This window comes from Patella vulgata, chromosome 5, assembly GCF_932274485.2.
Source record: "Patella vulgata chromosome 5, xgPatVulg1.2, whole genome shotgun sequence".
Classification (NCBI taxonomy): Eukaryota; Metazoa; Mollusca; class Gastropoda; family Patellidae; genus Patella; species Patella vulgata.
Window position 1 is genome coordinate 34,222,588 of NC_065883.2, and position 20,835 is coordinate 34,243,422.

The 20,835-nt window shown below is 33.8% G+C and overlaps 2 protein-coding genes across 2 annotated transcripts in view; one reads left to right on the forward strand and one right to left on the reverse strand.

The window, feature by feature from the left end:
- The first annotated feature begins 5 nt into the window (after positions 1-5).
- On the forward strand, positions 6-12,172 carry LOC126821267 (N-alpha-acetyltransferase 40). Its single transcript, XM_050549666.2, has 9 exons — positions 6-248; positions 5,642-5,686; positions 5,983-6,033; positions 6,184-6,236; positions 6,558-6,653; positions 7,135-7,293; positions 7,820-7,903; positions 10,627-10,704; positions 11,078-12,172. The coding sequence occupies exons 1-9, from the start codon at positions 243-245 to the stop codon at positions 11,253-11,255; spliced, it is 750 nt and encodes a 249-aa protein (XP_050405623.1). The 5' UTR covers positions 6-242; the 3' UTR covers positions 11,256-12,172.
- A 2,220-nt stretch (positions 12,173-14,392) lies between these two features.
- Positions 14,393-20,835, reverse strand: part of LOC126821250 (kinesin-like protein KIF16B) — a 47,586-nt gene continuing 41,143 nt past the window's right edge. Inside the window, exons 33-35 of the mRNA XM_050549636.2 lie at positions 19,224-19,313; positions 18,375-18,455; positions 14,393-18,103 (exon numbers count right to left, since the gene is read on the reverse strand). Coding sequence (XP_050405593.1) covers positions 17,948-18,103; positions 18,375-18,455; positions 19,224-19,313 — 327 coding nt within the window. The 3' untranslated portion in view covers positions 14,393-17,947. The remainder of the gene's footprint in view (positions 18,104-18,374; positions 18,456-19,223; positions 19,314-20,835) is intronic.

Here is a 20,835-nt window from a genome sequence, read left to right on the forward strand (position 1 = left end):
ATAAATTATTCTATGGGGTAATCAAATTCTAAACACAATTCTTGCATTTTAAAAAAAATATCTATAAAAATAACCCAAAACAAAACAACGGTATACTGGTACATCGTGAAAATTGGCACGAGTTATCTTTTCCTGGATAAAACTTCGCGGTAAAATAGAAGATAAAATAATCAATAAGAAAGAAAACACAGGAAATAAATTCAAGATTTCTTAGATCAGTGAACATTTCACGTAATATCAGAATGGGAGTAAGTATTATATGTTTTAAAGACAAGTAATTAGTTTTCAAATATTGATGATGACAATTGATGGATTTAAAATGAAATTTTTTTTTTTTTTTTTTTATCATGCAAAGTAAAGTAACCTACTCAGTCTCAGTCTGAACCGTCGTAAATTTTAAGCGGATTTAGGCCTAGTACGTACACCCGGCTACTTTTGACTTCCACTACTAACCCTAACCCTCAGTAGCCGGATCACCGTATACTGTGCCCGGATTTCTTCTAATATGAACTCAATAACATCCAAAATTTTCGACACTGAAAACATGATTTATTTGTCGGTTTAAATCAACATTGATGTTGTGATCTTACCGGGAAAAGATGGCCTTCTGATATCCAATATTTAAGACAAAAAAACATTTTACGATTGGTAACACAAATCGTGTACCATAATAATTTCTACTTGTCACCTGAGACAAGTAAAATTTTACAAACATTTCATCCCCTGATGTATCCATACAGTTGTACTCTCAGTTATTAACTATATTAATCACAAGTAGGCCTACGACTCCATTTTGAAATCTACAGAGAATGGAATTTTCTGATGGCATTTCGTAGATCACGATCATGCCTCAGCCAATCAACGCTTTGAATTCTATTACCGTAAAAGGTACCATGCCATATGAGTTATTGTATGCTATACAGATGCAGTGAAAATGGTTAAATTTAGCTCGAAACTTGCACATGTTTTTCCCATCGTCTGCATAATTAACACACATGACCCAATAATACACACAATCTGCGATGCCTCTTTTGACAAGTGGGGGGTTGGATGGCCAAATGGTTAGCAGGTGCGCACGCTGTATCATAAGGCCTGTCATTGAGTCAACTGGCGTGGTTTCGAATCCCTGGTTGTACGTGACAAGGAGTAGGGTTGCCTGTCCAACCTCGCAGGTTTTCTCCAGGTCTACCGGTTTCCTCCCACTGCTAAAGACCCCTACGCGCAAATGAATTATTGAAATAAAATTAAACCATTTTAGTCCCGAAATGACCTAGTTTGTGTCGAGTGGACGTTAAACCCCATTTCTCTCTCTCTCTTTTGACAAGTGATTTTTTTGTTTTAAATACATTTTTATAAAGACGATAAAACAATGTTTAAACATCCCAAACTGTTCTTATCAAGAATGTTTCGATTTCAGTATCTGTCGTATAAACAAAAAAAAAAGTAATTTAATCAGGAAAATTATTGACGTGAACAGTTGGAACGTGAATTAAATATGGAAATTATTGAGAAGCGGTGGCCTTTATTCATAGTTTTTGTGGTAATCATAAAACTTTGAAAATGGACTAATAACCACAGAGCATTGGGATTAGACCCCGCATTATGAAATATGATAATTAAAATTATGAAATAAAGTGTGTTTATTTATAAATGTTAGTCACAAAGTTGCCTATAATTGACCGGGATGTTGGGCCTAATATAATTTATTAAAGCGAGAATTGACTTCAAATTGATGTCCCTTACATATCAATACGTGTACTGTGTAGTGCCATCTTATCTGAGAGAACTTGTGGTATCTTACATGTCATCGAAAAACCTAAGATCAAGTAGTAAAGTACTTAGAATAGTAAGAACAACCTTGTTGTCCCAAAATATAAATTCAGCCCCTTTGGTGATGTTGTTGCCAATTTGTGGAACTCGCTACCTAAAAATCTTAAATCTAGTCCATCATTAGACTCCTTTATCAAGATTGAAAACATTTATTTAAGAAATATTTGCAAGAGTGATTGTGTTTTTTGCAAATTCAGATCCGGGCTCATCCTGTTATACCCCTGCTATTGTTCTTATGGTAGGTTCTTACGGTAGGGATTATCAAATACAAAGGATTAAAACTGTAGCCCGCTTCACAGAAATGAGGTTTAAAACAAAAGTGAAACCGACAAAAAGCAACTTTATATATATAGTTTATTGCATTTACCTATATCGAATAGACAAAAAATATTAAAAACAAATCATAAACCCGTTAAATAGCATCGCATATCAATAGCATTTTTTACTCCCGTCAACGATTCTGTTTTCACTTATACGCTGTTCAACTCTTCGTTATTTTCGCCGTAGAAAAAAATCGTACTTGAGCTTTTGCAATTTTTAATGATATGTTGTAATTGTTCGTTCGTTACTAGAGTTTTACGTCCACTTCCACCAAGAGTGATATCGTAGTGTTGTAATTGGGGTGATAAATATCCTTATACGGTGATAGTGAGTTTCTAATCATATATTTGATTGATTCATGGGTAAATTTTGAATGTAAGATGATGACACATGAACTTATCTCATTTATTTTAATCATTAACATAGTTAACCGTCAAATAGATGAACAGTAATAATAATGAACAGTCTATAATCCTAAATGTTTACTTAAATGTTACCTCACCATACACCGTTTGATTGGGATGCATTGCGGTATTAAACCTCAGATCCATTTGGAATGTGAACATGCTTAATGTAGCTGATAAGAGAGCACCCGAATAGTCAAATTATATCAAACAGCAAATTATACTATTCAAAAAAAGTAGGGGATATTTGATTTTGGGGGCATAATACTAAAATATGCAAATGACTACGAAAAAAGTCACTATAGAACCTAACAGAAGAAACATTTCCAGTTACATGTGACGCCCAAACGCACCAATAGCTACCGCATGGAATGCAGGTGATGCTTGGGATCATCATGGGGGTCCAACCCAAGATTTGCACGACTCTGACTTTGAATGTTACAGTCATTGTGGCATTGAATTCCAGGGTGGAAACATCAGTTTAATTGTTTTAGTGACCAGAAAACAAATTTTGATATGCGTCGGCTTACCCAAAATGAAAGGTTACGTGCCCTTGGCATGCTACAGATCGGCACAACACAGGCGGTTGTGGCGCGGACGATGAATGTTTCTCAGTCTGTCATAAGCAGGCTATGGTCCAGATACCGTGATACACAATCTGTACAGGACAGACCACGCTCAGGTCGACCAAGGGCGACAACTCAAGCCCAGGATCGATTTATCCGTACCTTGGCCTTGAGAAATCGTGTCATCACAGCAAATCAGATCAGCGCTCGTCTTCAAACAGACACTGGTGTGAGAGTGAGTGGCCAGACGATTCGGAATCGACTGCATAGGGGTCACCTTCGCGCCCGACGTCCTCGCGTGATCCCTTGTTTGAGAGATCATCACATTCGGGCAAGACGTCGTTGGTGTAGGGATCGTCAACACTGGGATAATCGACGCTGGAGCAATGTGATGTTTTCAGATGAGTCAAGGTTCACTGTTGATTTTTTGGACAGGCGTAGGAGGGTGTGGCGTCGTCGAAACGAGCGCTTCCAAGACGTTAACGTCATCAGACATGATCGATTTGGGGGTGGTTCTGTTATGGTGTGGGGAGGCATCACTGTTGCTGGAAGAACGGCTTTACATGTTGTTGCAGGGCGTGTTACAGGCCAGTAATACCGGGACAACATCTTGGCAGTCCATGTTGTGCCGTTTGCACGACGTCATGGCCGCCGTTTCATCTTCCAGGATGACAACGCAAGATGTCACAGGGCCAGGACTGTTACAGGTTACCTCCAACAACAGAACATCACCACATTACCTTGGCCAGCACTGAGTCCCGACCTCTCCCCCATCGAGCATGTCTGGGACATGCTTGGACAGAGGTTACGTCAACGTCAACAACGTCCTGCCAATGTCCAAGAACTTGCTGCTGCGTTGCAACAGGAATGGGACAATCTGGACCAAAATGACCTTAGACGTCTCATTAGGAGTATGCCACGTCGGATCAATGCTTGTTTGGCAAACAGAGGAGGATTTACCCGTTACTGACTTGGTTGTGATGCTGTGGTAACTTTGCTGTTTGACCCCGGGTATCATTTTACCCTTATAATGGTCAGTCTGTGCCTTACTTAGTCTAACGATCATTTGGAATAAATCGATGAATGTGAACTTCATTTCATTTTGTCATTTGTTTCTTCGTCAGTTTCATTAGGTGACTTTAATAACACTTAAAATCAAATATCCCCTACTTTTTTTGTCCCCCGCCTTTCGAAGAAAGCAGGGGACTATTAAAATGGGTTCGTCCGTCTGTCTGTCTGTCTGTCCGTCTGTCTGTCCGTCACACTTTTTGGGACACAATAACTCTCTTCCTAATTGAGCTAGAATGTTCAAACTTGGTGTATGTGTTTATTAGGTCAATGCCTTGATGGAGTTCGAAGATGAGCATTTTCCGCTTAGGGTAAGCAGAGATAAGCAATTTGATTGGTTGATGCTTTGGGACACGATAACTCTCTTCCTAATTGGGCTAGAATGTTCAAACTTGGTGTATGTGTTGATTAGGTCAATGCCTTGATGGATTTCGAAGATGAGCATTTTCCGCTTAGGGTAAGCAGAGATAAGCAATTTGATTGGTTGATGCTTTGGGACACGATAACTTTTAATTGAGCTAGAATGTTCAAACTTGGTGTATGTGTTTATTAGGTCAATGCCTTGATGGAGTTCGAAGATGAGCATTTTCCGCTTAGGGTAAGCAGAGATAAGCAATTTGATTGGTTGATGCTTTGGGACACGATAACTTTAGTTCTAATTAAGTGAGATTGATGAAACTTGGTGTATAGTTTCATTACAGTAATACCTTGACTAAGTTTGATAATGAGCATTTTCTGCTCAGATTAAGCAGAGCGATAAGCAATTTGATTTGCTGAGACTTTGGAACACAATAACTCTCCTTCGAATTGAGTTAAAATGTTCAAAATTGGTGTGTATGCTTATTGTCCCCCGCCTTTCGAAGAAAGCAGGGGACTATTAAAATGGGTTCGTCCGTCGTCTGTTTGTCTGTCTGTCCGTCACACTCCTTCGAATTGAGTTAAAATGTTCAAAATTATTATAACCAGGTATTGATAAAAGCATCAATTGAGCAATTCCAATACAATCCAATACAATGAATATAGGCAAGGTAAATAAACAAATAAATGGAAAAAACAAATTGAAAAAGAAACTATTATAAATTAATTAAATATGTAGTATGCAATAATGAATTGACATTTAATGACAGAAAGAAAACAGTGAACTTTGCACAACTTGCAGCAAGATGGAAAATAGACCCGTTGATACAACCAAACTCTAGATCTGTAGGCATAGAGCATGTTTTCCCCTTAATATGCTATAATTATTCCATCAAAAACATTGTATGCTTAGACTATAAGTAAAGATATACTGTTTGATTGTTCAATACTTTGTAAAAGATAATTTGTGATAAATTTATATGTGTCCTCTAATTATTTTCCTATTTCGGCGGGGGACATCAGCCTCACTGTTGGCTTGTTGAATAGTATATTTTAGTCCAAATGTAAAAAAAAATCATTTTCACTGTTTTTCAGCGAAAATCAAATAAAGGTAAAGAAAAAAAGATGAAACGTAAAGAGGTAAGAAAATTTGTGTCAGTGATGTTTTTACTCCCTTGTTTAAATGTCTTAAATTTTCATCCCACCTGTCTAATCATCCAGAAGCATAATGTTGTTTTTATTTAGTGATTTCTGATAATTATTTGTCAAATAATAGTCCATGTTTACTTTGAAAATTCTTGTTGGTGTTCTTGTATAGAAGGTTACCCTGAAGGTTATTTAACTCATGTAATAATATTATTTGGCTGACGGAAATAATCCTAAGAAATTTACTTGTCAAAAATATATATGATTTAAAATCTGTATTTGTTCTTCAGGAAAATGCAAAATTAGCACAAAGTTATGGCAAAGTTGAAGCTGCCAATAAGGTAAGATACATAGATGTAAAGTAAATTATTAGTATTATTTATCATTAGTGCATATATTATCTTGCGATATCGAATCAATTCTGAAATAAAGTCAAGTCAATCTATCTTTACTTTTAAGGTTTAAATATTTGTTCAAATTGTATATTTCAGTTAGAGAATCCTATGGAATCCTTAGCTGCATTTAAACAATATGAAAGAAATGGGTAGGTTTTATCTTCTTCAATCTCTACCATTTTTCATAATATCAATATTAGTTATTTCAGAGGTGACACAAACAAACATAATATGTATCACAGTTCTTTATCTTGACTGACATCGTTGACTTACTGGTATCTCATATTAGCAAAATTTGATACATGTTAGGTTTATGTAGGTAGTTTTTGAAGGTAGAAAGTAACCTCCCCTATTAAGGTGTTGAGAATACTAAATTTTCTCTGACAAGTCATTTGAAATATTGGATACTTTATAAAGAACACTTTTATCATCAATGATGTAATAAATATATATTTATCTTTGTTTTCTAGATTAAATTTAACTATAGACTGTGAGAGAGTATCAAATGTAGATAAGTCTTTGATTGACTGGGCTTTTCAACTCACTAAAACAAATATGGAAACCTTGTAAGTACGGTAACTTTATAATTTAATGTTCGCTTCAGATGTTAATTTGTATATGATGTCTGTAATATGTAAATCAGGATAAATCTTGAGATGCCATTTCCGTTATCTGGCACACAGCAATTGACACTTTTGCTTTATTTTAACAAATTATAAGGCAGTTTGGGAAGGGGATATAAGGTGTGGTAGGAGCTGCTATGGTTACCACTAGACTCATGATTAGAATCATGGCTGGATCAAAATGAAACTATTTTTCAGTCCAATTCTCACTTGCTTGCAGGACAGACAAGAAAGTGTGCTTTGTCATTTGGGAAGTAAGGTCTACCTACATGTATGAACACATTTGCATACCCATAGGAATTACAGGTATATAAGTCTCATTGAAACTAAAGTCGATGAAGCAGGCAAGATTTGGTGATGTTTCTATATTACATATAGCATAATGTAAAGTAAAGAAATGTAATATTTTATGTTGTTATTGTAGATATGAACAGAGTGAATGGGGATGGAAAGATAAAGAAAAGAAAGATGAAATGACAGAAGAAAAAGCACGATATTTAATTGTTAAAGATCAAGATAGTAAACCTGTTGGTTTTGTTCATTTTCAGTTTGATATAGAATGTGAAGAAAAAGTGTTATATTGGTAAGTTTGTATTTTAACAGAAGGAATATTAATTGTAGTATATTCGGCACATAAGTTTTTGCTACAGTTTTTTGACCAGGAACTGGGCCTCCCAATGCACTACTCAACTTAATGTTCTTCTTCTTTCAAAAGCCCTAAATCGTTGCCAATTTAACTACTATATAGACATAAGAGTTGGCATGCTAGTTCTTTGGACTATGACAGATTATGATTTTTAATGTCACAATTCCATAATAGCGACAGATGACATCATGTTCAGTTTCAAGTTCATAGTTCACTCATACTTATTTACTGGTACCATGTGTCAGTTGACAGCAGAGACAAACTTGGCTAAAAAGTATGAAAAGTGCGCGTTGAATGAATTTAAAAATGATGTTGACTTTTGATGTGATGTTTGCCTGCAAAACAATTGCACTAGATCAAATTTCTCCAGTTTTAAAGGTCACCGATACATGCAAAAGGATATTTAGTGCACATGATCATTTGAAATCTATGAATTAAAATGTTACTTCATGTATATTTTCAGTTATGAAATCCAGTTAGATTCACAGTATCGCAATAAAGGTTTAGGGAAATTTTTAATGCAGATATTAGAATTAATAGCTAATAAGTAAGTGCGCTAAGGCATATCTTTTTATAGACAAGATTTCAAATTGATTTCACTAATAAAGTCAAATTAATTTTGTAAATATATACTTTTCAAAAAAAGTAGGGGATATTGAAATACAAATACCTATACAGGTTGTGATATGATAAATAGTCATGGACACTTGACATGCTTTGAGAGTATGCTCACAGATGAAGAACTTATCACCGCAACAGAACCACTGAGCAGTACGTGCGACACACAATAGTGCCATACACGTGGGAAGGGTTCATTGTTAAATTTGACACTTCAAGGAAGGGTTGATGAAAACTGCCGCGTGCTGGTTTATCCTATCCATGTTTGCTTTCCTATCGGTTCTTGCATAAGATTTACTGTTTAGCGTATCTTTGCTTTAGTGTGTTACGTTTAATTTGCAATGAGATGTCTTCAACATGATGAACATCTATGTGCTATTGGCATGCTTCAAATGGGTTCTACACAGCGAGCAGTAGCCAACATGCTTAATGTGTCACAGTCTGTGATCAGCAGACTGTGGAACCGGTACGAACAAACACACTATGTTGATTACAAACCTCGTTCAGGTCGTCCTAGAGCCACTACACAAGCCCAGGATTGATATATTCGTACACAGGTCCTGCGAAATCGAGGACAAACGGCCAATCAGCTTTCTGTAAACTTGTACCAAGTTACAGGAATTCGAGTTACACCCCATACAATTAGAAATCAGATACATATAGCCTATTTGCATGTGCGGCAACCGCGTGTTGTGCCTCCATTAACTCGCCAGCACATGGCAAACAAGCGTCGAAATTGCGGTAATCGTTCATAGGCGCGTGTAATGTTCTCAGATGAGTCCAGTTGTACTCTAGATTTCATCAATAGACCTGCTCCCGTTTGGAGGCATGTAAATGAGCGTCATGCAAACGTTAATGTCAGAGAGCATGACAGATTCGGGCGTGGGTCTGTTATGGTGTGGCAGAACGGACTTGCATATTGTTCAAGGAAGGATCACTGGTGTGTACTACCGTGACCACATCCTGGCACCAATAGTTCTGCCCTTTGCTCAATGTGCAGGTCGACATTTCATCTTTCAAGATGATAATGCCTGCGCCCACCGGGCTCGTGTCGTGAATGACTACCTCCAGCTTCACCATATTGTCCATATGCCTTGGCTAGCCATGAGTTCTGACCTGGGACATGATCAGGAGGTCAACCTCAACCGACAACACTGCAAGAATTGGCTGTGGCACTACAAGAGGAGTGGGTCAGATTGCCCCAAATCGTGATTGGACGGTTGATTAGGCACATGCCACAACGAATTGCTGAATGTCTGAGAATTGGTGGAGCAATTACTCATTTAGACAAAAATCAAAAATGTCCATTTTCACTTTTGACAGTGTATCTCTTTGCGAGTGAAATGGGGCCGTCAGATAAGCCGCCCATATGAACTGTTTATGTTCATGTGTAGGCAATTGGCCTGTTATTAACATACACTGGTTACCTCTAATAAAAACAGCAGCGCATTTCCGCAGTTTTGTATTGTTTCTGAATATCCCCTACATTTTTTGAAGAGTATATATTATTAAAGGGACATTATGTAAGATTTAGATAACAAGCTGACCCTTCTTGCTAAAATATTTCAAAAATAGATAATGCAAAATGAATATATTGAAAATTTCATTCAAATTACTTTATTTTGAGTGAAGTTATTAATGGTTGTAGTTTTGACAAGATGTATGCATTGAGTGTAACCACTGTACTGTTCATTCAAATCTTTTTATACACCCTATTGATTTTCTACAATTTCCAATAATAACTGCCGAAGTTTTGGCCTTTGATCACATTGAAAAATTTTGTAGATGCTCTAGAGGTTAAAGTAACTTAAAGTCGCAATCCGATAAACTTTAAATACACAGTGTTAACGGTCATGAGATGAAGAAGCCTGTCAATTTTCAACAATTTCTGATAATTACTGTCGGAGTTATGGCTCGTGATCACTTTGAAAAACATTGTGGAGGCTAAAGTTATATCTGATTGACTTTAAATTTATACATAGAGTTTAAGGTCATGAAACAAAGAAGCCTATGGAATTTCAACGATTTCCGATAATTACTGCCAGGGTTATGGTCCTTGATCTCTTTGAAAAATATTGTGGTCACTCGAAGAGGCTAAAGTTAATATCTGATTGACTTTAAATTTATACACAGTATTTAAGGTCATGAGATGAAGAAGTCTATTGATTTCCGATAATTACTGCCAGAGTTACATGTATAGCCCTTGATTACATGAGAAATCTTGTGGACGCGCTAGAGGCTAAAGTTATACACAGTGTTGAAGATCATTAGACAAACAATCGAAACAAATTCTAATGATTTCTGATAATTACTTAATGGGTTGTTACTCGTTTTTATTACTGACAAAAGAAAAAATATGCGACGACTCTTGTTGACTGCTCGGGCAACTTAGCTGCTGTGGGCGTATGTTTCGTTGCCTGGCAACCTATCTTTAAATTAAATCATTTAATGGCCGAACCAATCTAATCTACATAAAATCGGAGCTATCCGATGGCATCGAGAGTTGATTGCCATGTTAATAATTGTCTAATTAATAATTTATATAATAGTCGTTTAAGGCCCAAAGAAAGACATGCAATAGGCAGATTTAGCTCTTACATAATGTCTGTTTAAGGATGAGGTTTAATTAAAATTATGTTGATTTCTTTCCAGAACGGAAATGATGAAAGTAATGTTAACAGCATTTAAGCACAATCATGATGGCTATGATTTTTTTACAAAAACTATGAAGTAAGTTTAGATATCATGTTATAAAGGGTAATTTTCTGTAATAGGACAACATATAATTGTGGTAGTATATTGTTTGACAGTCAACCATCCACAATTAAAGAATAAAGTTATGCACAATCTTTATGTTCACAAGACTTCAAAGCCTGTTAAATTTGAATGCTTTTCAAAGATTTCTGAGTACTATCATGTAAAACTGCATTTTAGAATATTTGACTATTGAAATGTTTGCTAGTAGTTTGGAGAAATTTAGCGAATAATTTTATGTGATTTTTCATAAGAACACTTCAAGGAAAGTTATTTATATTCAACAATTTCAGACAATTACAAAATGTCATAGTATTGACTTTAAACTGAGCTATGAAATATTTTCCAGGTTTGAAGTAGATCTGATATCACCAGAAGCATCATTATATGAAGAGAGTTATACATATGTTATACTAAGTAAATTAACAAGGGCTGGCAAAAAGGCAGCAGCATTAGCAGAAGCAGCAGAACACGCTTTAGAACATAAAGGACGATGTATGTCAAGTAATTGTGGACATGCCTGTTGACAACACATTTAAATCAATTTTTTAAAAAATAAACTCATTTCAGTGGAATTAACAATGAAATAAAATGTTCTGCAGTTCAAATAATGCTCAATAGTAGTTGAGATATTTTTTGTGTGAAATTATATTTTGATCTGTAAAGGTTTGTCACTATGATGCCATCTTTAAATCTAAAACATTGTACACGAGTGGACCATAATGTTCGTGATTTTAGAAATGTTTAGATACATATTTAAACTGTTAGGTTAGGAGTACCATATTATCTACTATAAAAAGTTAACTGTAAATGAATCTTTTATAAATATAGCCATCTTGGTGAATAAGTATTGTGACCTGAACAGCAAATTACACTGGTGCCTTAAGAGATGGGGTTATGATTCAATGTTATTGGTAATCATTGTACATCTTAACAACTGATATATTTGAAATTTATTATCTTTTATCTTAGTATATGTACAAGGAAATAAGAATTATTAAAAATATAAAAAATAATTATTTTGTTTCTCAAATGCACAACAAAACGAAAAATTGTAGGTCATTATATTTCTCTTTTTAAGTGAAATCTGTATTTGTAACTTATGACTCGGCAGTTAAATTAAGACCCTTTGGCCCTTAGCTAAGAATATAGATTGATAATATTTCATTGATGTCTGAAACAGTGAGATATGTACCTTGTGTGTATAATATGTAATAGTTTGTTTATTCCTTAATTTCATATAATTCAGATTTTTGAATTGTACATTTTTATAATTATTCAGATTATACAATATGGTTTTGAATAAACTGCATTAATATTAGTTATAACTATGTAAAATAGCAAGGTGACAGCTACTCAAATGATATACATTTTTTTATCAACTATTATTATTAAAGAAAATGTATACATTTACCAAGATTGAAAATAAACTGTTTTTTCATCTGTACAGAATTTTTTAAATATGATATTAAAACACCTGTATACATTATTTACAAAGAGCAACGCTGAATAATATATCCACATTTCTGCTTTGATTGAAATGGTAGTTTTTAAAATGAAGAGAATGTAATATGGCAATCCTAGGGTGTCGGGCATGCACCAAAATCAATATGTTCCATCCTCTATTTGTGAACAAGTCAAGATTGGAGCCTGTAGAAGGCTTATAGATATTCAAGAAAATCAATAGGAACCATTCTGTCTTTGATATAAATGATGATGCCAATTCTGAACAAAAGAATTACAGTCCGAAAGGTGTTTACAGACAGAATATTGACAAAAAAAGTGGGTGTGACAACAACTCTATGGGTCATGTAGCAGTAGGTGGCATCATTTCTTTGACAGTAATAATCATGCCAAATTTGGACAATATCCATCAAGAATTGGTACCTGTAAAGTGTTTACAGACAAATTAGAAACCAAATATATAAATATATAGATAGGTACCATCCATTATTGAAGTGATTGATCATACCGAATTTGAAAAAAATCTTTTTATAATTGTGACTTGTAGGGTAATAGCTCACAAAATATTAACAAAAATTGTAGCCATCCTTAAGGAATAAGTATGACCAGTTCCAAAATGATCCATTCAGAATTGTGGCCTGTAGGCAGTACACATAAAAATGGGGTTTGGATATCTGCCCCTGGCTGCATAATCTAGAGTATAAAAATAGGTTTCCAGACAATGAGACATATACCCACAGCAGCTACATCGTCCAAGCAGTCCATAAATGTCACATTCTATGCATTTGTTGGTAATGGGGGGGGGGGGGCAGTTCTGATCAAGGACGATAAGTGGAGTATAAAAAAAGTTTCTTATGACTGTATATTAATTTTTCAAATCAATTGGATAACTTTTGTCTATAGAGCATCCAGAAAATATTTCGAATCACAGAAGATTATCAGAAATTACTAAAAGTCAATTGGCTTGATCGTCTCATGGCCATAAACACCATGCACAACTTTTAAGTCAATGATATAATAACTTAAAGATACATTATGGGAGATAAGATAAAGAGATGGCAGTTCTCGCTATAATAGTTGAAAACTAGATAGTGTAAAGGTAATTTGCTGAAAATTTCAGTCAAATTGATCCACTATGAGCCGAGATAGAAGCGGGTGAAATTTTTGCATAGTCTCGGTCATCATTACTAAAATCATTAATATAAACAGCATAGTCTCGATTATCCACTTTTTTTGATTTAATTATCAATGGCCGTTAGCGGCATATAGGAATCTAATCCAGCCAACATCAAAGGCTAGCCTTGACATCGAGAGTTTATTATGGTCTGGATAAGTTAATTAATGTCTAATTGATAATTTAGATAACATTTCAGGCCTAAAGAAAGATTTGTAATAAGCAGATTTTGCTCTTGCATAATGCATGTTTAAGACTTGATTTAGAGTATCAACAAGATTTATCAAATTAAGGCCCTAACTCTTGACCGCAATCATCAAATATTGTTGAAAATTAATAGGTTTCCCGTCCCATCAATATAAACACTGTGTATAAATTTAATCTTGTAACTTGAACCTCAATAGCATCCACAAGATTTTGAAATCCATTAAGTGTGATAAGTCTAACAGTATTTAATAGGCTTCTTCATCTTCCGACCACAAACACTGTGTATCAATTCAAAGTCAATCGGGTGATAACTTTTGCCTGTAGAGCGTCCACAAGATTTTTCAGTGATCAAGGGCCATAACTAAGGCAGTAATTATCGGAAATCGCTGAAAATCAATATGCTTCATCTCATGTCCATAAACAATATGTATAAATCCAAAATCATTTGGTAATAACTGTAGCCCCTAGAGTGTCCACAATTGCTTGTGAGAAACTACCAATCAATAGAAACAGGTAACAACCAGCGGCTGCCAGACAGGATACCCCCACATTTTACAAGAGATGGACAGAAAACATAATCCAGGAAGTTAAGGTCTGATAGGCACAAATAGCGAAAGGAACCTAGATCTTTGGGATATAAACAGACATTTTAAGTTTCATCAAAACCGGAAAAATATGGGGTATAAAAACGTGACATGAATGAATTCTCAATGTAAAATTTCCCCCTAACAAAACTATATTTGTAAGAGCTGTAGGTCTGTAGTGGTTTAGTATTGATAATGAAGAAAATGGTTCACAATATAGATATAACACTTTTAATATGTGAATATTTTTATTTTATCAAAAACAAAAGTTTACATACTTCAAGATAACAAGTTTGTAGTCCAACATTATTTTTTGGCAACAATGGTATTAAAATCTCACTATTTCAAAATATTTTTTCTATTGCAATGGAACAAAAATGTACCACTTTTAAGACGTCAACAGTAGACTGACTACAAGGTATATAAATTATTACTTTGATAGAATTTGAAATAACCCTTATATATCATAATTTAGATATCAATATCTGGTAAATGGTTATCAAAAAATATGCAGAAAAAAGGATGTTTTCCTGGATGGATGTTGCTTAAGTCTAAGGTTTTCGAAGAATAACCTGTCAAAAGACCATATTACTAGTAAAGTAGTAAACAATTACCATTGAAAATATTCACCAGTTTATACTAAAACAGAGCAATTAAGCTTTTTGAAATTAATATAATCTACTCTATTATTTTTTTTATGTATATAAAGACCACTGTGAGTGTTTTTTTTAACACCAAATGGCAGTAGAATATTTTATTGCATTTAAAGGTGTTTTGTCGAGATGAAGCCGTTATCCTTAGTCCGGGGTCGGTTGGTGCAGAAAAACAGGGTGTGAGACCCCATTTCATTTGAAAAGATGAAGTGTTGTATTTCATCAAAATCAACTAATATTTGGACTATAGAGAATGGTTTTATCATACCGGGGTAATAAAATAATTTCAATAAAATATTCAAGCCAATGAACTCTTGAAAATTAACAAATGTAAAAAAAAAAAAAAGATATCAAGCATAATATACTAAACAATAATATATTATCTGCATAGTGAAACCCTCTCTATTAAACATCATAAGGCACAATAACTCAGCTTGCAGTCATGATACATCATTTTATACACAATTAACAACCTATGCAATCTTGTTAAAAAACAACAGCTTATTAAAACCTAATCTAAACTTATACAGCTACACACAGATAATTCAAACATGTCTAACACAAAAATGTAGGAGACATTTCAGTCTAGTTCTCATATTCCTCAAATTTTTAAACCTTCCAATACCTAAACAAACCATGTGAAGTCGATTTTTATTATGTCAAACACAGATCTGCATTTCGTTCTATTGTTTTATCTGTTGATCTGATGGAGGGCTATCTTCAGGTGGATTATCAGTTAGCTGTAACATCAACTACTATCTATGTAACCAAAAGAAAAGGGCTGTAAGTTACATTGTCTTCACTGCGATCACTTATACAGTACCCCCAACAAAAATTAAGTAAAGTTCTTTGCACTGGCCATTTCATTGCTTGATAATGTCCTTTGAATCCTTGCAAACTACAACATTGTGAAAATTGAAAATCTATGACAAGGATTAGTCCAAAAATAAGGAACTGAAAATTGAGGTTTTAATCAAAAGACAGTTTGTTTCTATCATAGAGAAGTTATAAAAGAAATCTGAACTAAATAAAGGAAATACAATAAGATCTGTGTTCTACATTTCAGTAATAATGTTATTTTTCAATCGGTCATAAAAATTGATGATTATATGCTAATTCAACTTAATATGGCGCCTGCATACATTGCATAGATTCTAATGATATAAGCAAAAAAAGAAAACATTTTTTTTAAAAAATATGCGTCGAAAAATATTGCACTCTAGTAGAAATATAAATACATTTACCAGTACCCCTACAAGAAATATTAAAAATGAAATTTTAACTCTCTCACCATAAAAAAAAATGAGAAGCAACAAATATACAAATATACTTTTCACGAGTCCAAGTATCTTTTGGAACAGGAACTGGGCTCAAACACTGCACATGTTCTAGCAATTCAATTGTGTTGACATGAAACTTGACATGCTTGTTTCTTTGACAACTCAACATCGCTTGACGAACTCTTGATTTTCCGATATGACGTCAGAATTTGAAGATGGCTAGGATGAAGTCATACTTGGTTCCTGGTTCATATAACGCTTCTACTTGTTTTAAACAGAGGGGGAACTTGATTTAATGTTCTAGAATTAAATCCTCTCAACAACCAGAGTCAGCACAATAATTTCAGGCCAAAAATGAATATGATATTCTATGCCAAAAGTTGAATAACCATATTACAAAAGCAAAACTATATGTAAATTAAGGAATGATATACCAGGTGGATGAAATTAACTTTATGTGTTTTAGGGACTTATGAGATCAGACTTTAACTCTAAAAGCTTTATAAAAATATCTTAAAATTGTCCAAAAGTTATCCATTGAACTTTTTTTTATCTTACAAAAACATTTATATGTACAGATAAATATAAGATTTATTATACACAAATATCTCAATCATTAAATATAATCCAATATACAAAACAATATTGCATCAAAATCTTATATTCAATTTTTTAGGTTTATTATGGTTGTATAATCTTCAGTTGATCATAGGGTTTTATAAAATATACAACAATTTTATTGAGTTTTACATAAGCAAGATCAGGCATACTATAAATATGGAATAAATAATGAATATATAGCAACACAAAAAAGCACAAAACATTTAGCAACTCATTATAAAGTAGGGACCACATTCTGACATAATTAGTGACACATACAATTACAGGACAAAAATATCAGATATAATGTACATCTGTTAATTATATCATGACTAAAAAAAGTTTAGAAATAAATCATTACCATAATAAAAAATATATTTACTGTACATAACAATTTAACAAGCTTAATCTTCATTTTAACAAAAACCCTTAATTCTTTTATAATATCTTAAAACACAACAATTTAGTATTACAATACTACACCAGAAAGCACCTCTTATTTAAATGTTAAAAACAATTTTGTCTTTCATTTACTTGTGACACTTGAACTGTCTTATTACAGCAGGTCATTAAGACTTTGTTACAATTTCATCTTTTATTGATACCTGTAAGACATCTGTACTATTCTGCATTCTATTGTCTCCAGAAAATAACGAAATTACAATCTTTCCATCGAAATTGTCAGAAAGATTGATATTGGAGCGAAAAAAAAAACAGGGCACAGATTTTAATCACAATTTCTATATCTTGGATCTTCAGTGCTTTTAATGAAATAAGTGGCCAAGCAACAAAGCATATGTCCACAGCAGCTAAGTCACCTGGGTAGTCAATAAAGGCTGTGCCATTTTTATTCTGCATTAGGTAATGATAACCTAAGACACTAAAAACTGATCAAGGGAAAAACCCATGAAGTAATTAAAATTTCATAGGCTTCTTATGCATCCTAGTGCTAATGCAAAAACTGTGTATAAGTTAAGCATATGATAAACTAAGCCTCTAGAGCGTCCACAAGTGATCAATGGCCATAATTAGACATTAATCATCCAAAAAGGGCTTCTTCTTTTCATGAATATTAACACTAGTACAGTGTAATAATTTTAAGCCAACTGACTGATAACTTGTGGACAGTGACAACAATATACAACCATACTTCAATGTGGGCTTATGAAAAAGCATGTATCACATCATTAAATATCGTTAGACACCAGTTGAGGTTTTGTCTTTATCCACTAGGTTTCTATTCATGGCACTTTTACATCACGTTGTGGAATATTTAGAAACTTCATATAAACCTTTCTTAAAGAAAGAGTCAAACTCACACAGAATATGACGAGATAAGTATTTATTTTTAGAGGGATGTAGCGGACAATCTTCCATTCGTAAGCATAATTCCATTAAATGTTGCATATATTCCTGTAAAATAGAAAAATAAAAAGTTAACAAAAACAATCACGCAAACATTGACAAGTCAACAGTGATAAAATGTTCATCATCAAATTCAGTGAAGAAATTCACAACATCTTTACCGAGTTTGAACATGCTACCTCAATTAGATGGAGATTTATTGTGTTCCAAATAGTGTGACAGACAGTTCACAGATTGACGGACAGATAACCAAACTGTATTGAGAATATTTCTTCACAGATACTCAGTGCAATTTGAGACTGCATCAAGATTAAATTACCTCTAATTGTTTTCTTCTTTCAATAACAACTTTTTCTGACTTGTGGAATAATTTTCGTGGAGGAAATACCAGTAAACTCATCTGAAAAATATCCATGCCAGTACCGGTAATTAAATTTTATCAATATCATCTGTTAATTGTTTATCTAGAATAGATAAAGTACAATTTCTCTAAGTCAGTGAGATGTTGAGGTGGCCAAGTTGTCCAACTTGTGCACTTTAGACTGAAAAGTCTGCCATTGAGTCAAGTGATCATGGTTTTGATCCTTGTATATGTGACATAAGTTTTCTTCAGTTTCCTCACACTTATAAAACCCCTTAAATCATTGAAACAAGCCAACAGTGAAGCTGATATCCCCCAACTCAATCCTCAAATAAACAGGCAAACAATGAGGCTAAAGTCCCAAAACATATAGATTATATTCATTAATTACTTGCACATTTATTTTTTCATAATTATAGCACTGATCAATCAGATTGTTTATCATTCTGTTAAAACCTGGAAATTAGAATCAAGTTATTGTGTCTCAAAGCATCAACAAATCACACTGTCAAAACATTAACCCACACTAAGTTTTAACAATCTAACTAAATTAGAAACAGAGTTGTTATGTTCCAAAAATGTGATGAATAGAGACAGACGAACCCTTTTTACTAGTTTCCTGCATTCTCTGAATGTGGAGAACAATAAAAATATACCATATGTTACTCTGAAATAAATTGTCAAGTGGACTTCTCTCTACCCCCCCCACCCCCACCCAACACACCCATCTCTCTAAATTAGTGTTCTGTCTTTCAGGAATAAACAATAAAAAAAAGAAATATGTTAACATTGAAAGTTACAGTATACCTCAGGAAACTTTTTCAGTAAGCTGAAATGTAGTTCTCGAAATCGACTGTATCTTCTAAAAACTGTCCAATTCTCATCACCTATTACAATCTGTAGTAAAGTAGAAATCAAACAGATTTACATAAAAGCTACATATTTCTACAGTATTACAATGTTATGATCTATCTAAACAGCCATACTACAATTCTTAATGCTGGTCTCAGACCATGGGTTCCATGATGTCGGTCGTATGTACCAGTCAGCTTTGGAAAATGACCGAAACTGGATCAGACCCGGCCGTCAGTATGCTCGCCGGAAAAATGGCACATTTTGTGCTAAACAATGTAAACTGTTGGGTATAATAAAATTAACAGTGTTCAGTAGTTAACGAATAGAAACCAATTAATTATCCTTGTGTTTATTGCTCTAATCACAATCAATGGAGGATCAACATCAAACAGATTAAAAGCTTAACATTTAATCAATTTAATCTGCTGTGTTTTGTTTCAAAATTAGTACTGTGTCAGTGTGATCATTTTAAAAACCGAATTGTTGTTACAATCTGCCGACTTTCATCGCTCGTGCAGTCATATTTACTGTATCAACATCAAATAATTTAAAAACTTTAATTTGACGTCTTCACTCGATAACTGGAGTTAGTTAATCATGCGAATGATATATATATCAGAAATGTTAGCACTCTTTACATCATTTCAAAATGTTGAAATTCCAGAACTCTCAGAATAATAAAAGAATGATGATGATATTGTCGTCAGCCCACGAATAAGACAGCTTCGCTCCGAAAAACAAAGTCTGTTGTAAAAGCTCAACTAAATGGTCACAAACATTCCTGTGGTTAAGATATGTTATTCCAACACAAAAGATGTATTGTCAGATGTGGTTTTAATCCTTTTTATTCTTTTATTTAACAAATGACAGACGTTACTTTGCTTGACACAATGAAGTTTTAAGCTTGCTGCCATTTTGAAATATTTGCAAATAACTTTACATGATATCAAGTGAAAATACTAGCACAATATTGTTTGAGCTCCCCAAATACAAATACGAGTTAATATATTGATAAGTTTAAGAAGTATGTTGATAATTGTACATTTTTATGACTTTTGAATTATTTAAATGCGTTAATCATTTGAACTACTTTTTCCTCATGTATGGAGAAATAGTCAACAGTCTAACTTGTCACGTACGCAGTACAAACTGGTTAATCAAAAGATCGCTTTGTCAGAAACATAACGCCAAGAATAGTTTTGTGACTGGTTCCCAGAATTTTAGAAAGTCGGCTCTGGTAGAGCATGCTGCCTCTGGTGACCATAAAACGGTACTTGAACACGAAGATCGACTATTTAAAGATGTTATACCACAACAGTTCCATCAGAGTTCTGACGAGTATGTTGTATGAAAATAGTGTACTTGCGATGAATGAATGAATGTCTCTTGTTATTCTTATATTTTATAAATAAATAAATAAATAATGATAATTGATTACATGTGTTCCTTTATTTATTACTGGGGTTAGCACCACTTCTCTATGTGAAAATATACCAGTTGGGAAAATTTTGAAGTGGCTAATCTTATTATTTTCGGCGAATTTTCACATTAACAATGATATTCC

Bases quoted from the DNA above. Each gene is read 5' to 3' on its own strand.
- LOC126821267 (XM_050549666.2), top strand. The intron at 6,034-6,183 runs GTAAGATACATA...TGTATATTTCAG, and splicing joins AAGTTGAAGCTGCCAATAAG to TTAGAGAATCCTATGGAATC. The intron at 6,654-7,134 runs GTAAGTACGGTA...TTGTTATTGTAG, and splicing joins AAAACAAATATGGAAACCTT to ATATGAACAGAGTGAATGGG.